The sequence below is a fragment of the Olea europaea genome, unplaced genomic scaffold (genome assembly GCF_002742605.1).
Source record: "Olea europaea var. sylvestris unplaced genomic scaffold, O_europaea_v1 scaffold26039, whole genome shotgun sequence".
NCBI classification, from domain to species: Eukaryota; Viridiplantae; Streptophyta; class Magnoliopsida; order Lamiales; family Oleaceae; genus Olea; species Olea europaea.
The window spans coordinates 1-1,553 of NW_019244356.1; the positions used below are offsets into that span (position 1 = coordinate 1).

Here is a 1,553-nt window from a genome sequence, read left to right on the forward strand (position 1 = left end):
CTCTATCAAATTACTCAAACCTTCATATCGCTGAAAAATGTGGATCTATAAAGTGCAAGTGACATACATGTGTAGGTGCTTCAAATACTTGACATGCACGAATAAATTACTATGATACGTTTACAATAAAAATCCGGATAACACAAGATGTTAACCAATTACTAGGCAATAAATTTCTTTTTGCTTCTCTTTTAATGAGACATATACAATAATCAGTTACATTAGAAAGTTAGTTCATCCTATAAGGTAAAAAAATATATGAAGATGATGGTAAAACTCAGAAAATCAGATTGAACTATCTCTATATAACTCTTCAATTTACACTTTCAGTCCATTTACATAAAAACTCTAGCAAAGAAATTACAGAAGGAATATATGTATAAAACCTCCTGATTTTCAGTACTAAACTTTTTTCTCTTTCTTGATTCTGTCCATTCCAATCCATCAAGCATGGTGTATAGCAAACTTCTTCATCAACTTCGCATTGATTATTCCCCGCCTTATCCTCCTGGCTTCCGTACATTTGGCCCTTCTATCAGCAACAACTTTGTTAATATCATCCTCCCGAAATGTGTCCTCGCTAGGGATGTTAAGATCAGGGCATTTATATCCTTCTTGTACTGTTACTATCTCGAATTTGTACTCGGTTTTGGTCTGCAAAATCACCCAAGACACTGTGAATAAAACTAGGGGATTCTTGAAGACTAAAATAAGGAATACAAAATAAAATTTCAGAAAAAGAAATACTCCAAGAAAACAAAAAACAAAAAAAGAATATACAAAAACACACTCCATGCAGATATTTATAAATATTTTCACGAAAATAAAAATAAAAAAGGACAGGGAATTATTATAAAACATAGCACACAAAAACTTGTGATTCTTGAAGGTTTACAATAAGGAATGAAGTATCAAAAAGAAAACAAAAACCAAGAAAGTCGTCGAAATTCAAATCCATTCAAATTATAATAAAGAATTACTGAAAAATCAAAAGAAAAATGAAAAGGAAATAGAGATTGGAACAAGAAAATACCCTTTTGTTGGAGCAATTATTTTCATCTGATTCACTAGACGAGAAACAGATAGGAAGTTTGGTGAATCTCCATATGATCTTCGGCCTTTTCTGTTCAATATTCATAACAGACTTCGGTGACGATGAAGCTGCATCATGAGACGTGGATTGTCCTTCACCGTTGCTGCTTCTCTTTCTTTTGAAACCCCGTTTCGGTGGTTCAGAAACGTCGATCAATTTATGAAGATCAGGTAAAATTTGACTGACTTCAATTTCATCCTCCATAAAGAAAGCAGATAGAGGATCTCTTGATGTATTGCTGGTGCTCTGTTCCATTATATTTCTTTTTGCAATCTCTCGCTAATTTTCTTCTTTATCTCAAGAACTTATCTGAATTTTTTGCGTGAAACTAACTGTTTAAGTGATTGATGAATGAATAAATGAAGACTTGTGGAAGTATTTAAAGTAAGAATTATGTGTCGATGTCCATGTAGAAGAGGGAGATCCTTGATAAGGTAATTTGGAGCATTCTATTTCACAA

The 1,553-nt window shown here is 32.7% G+C and overlaps 1 protein-coding gene across 1 annotated transcript; it reads right to left on the reverse strand.

Annotated features, from left to right (window-relative positions):
• Positions 1 to 187: 187 nt before the first annotated feature.
• Positions 188 to 1,464, reverse strand: LOC111383016. The gene is made up of 2 exons (XM_023007065.1): positions 1,034 to 1,464; positions 188 to 654 (listed from the first exon to the last, which is right to left on the reverse strand). The coding sequence occupies exons 1-2, from the start codon at positions 1,346 to 1,348 to the stop codon at positions 445 to 447; spliced, it is 525 nt and encodes a 174-aa protein (XP_022862833.1). The 5' UTR covers positions 1,349 to 1,464; the 3' UTR covers positions 188 to 444.
• Positions 1,465 to 1,553: the final 89 nt, after the last annotated feature.

Excerpts from the sequence above, each read along its gene's own strand:
- LOC111383016 (XM_023007065.1), bottom strand. The coding sequence starts at position 1,348 with ATGGAACAGAGCACCAGCAATACATCAAGAGATCCTCTATCTGCTTTC. Across the intron at positions 655-1,033 it reads ATAATTGCTCCAACAAAAGG|ACCAAAACCGAGTACAAATT; the intron begins GTATTTTCTTGT and ends GTGATTTTGCAG.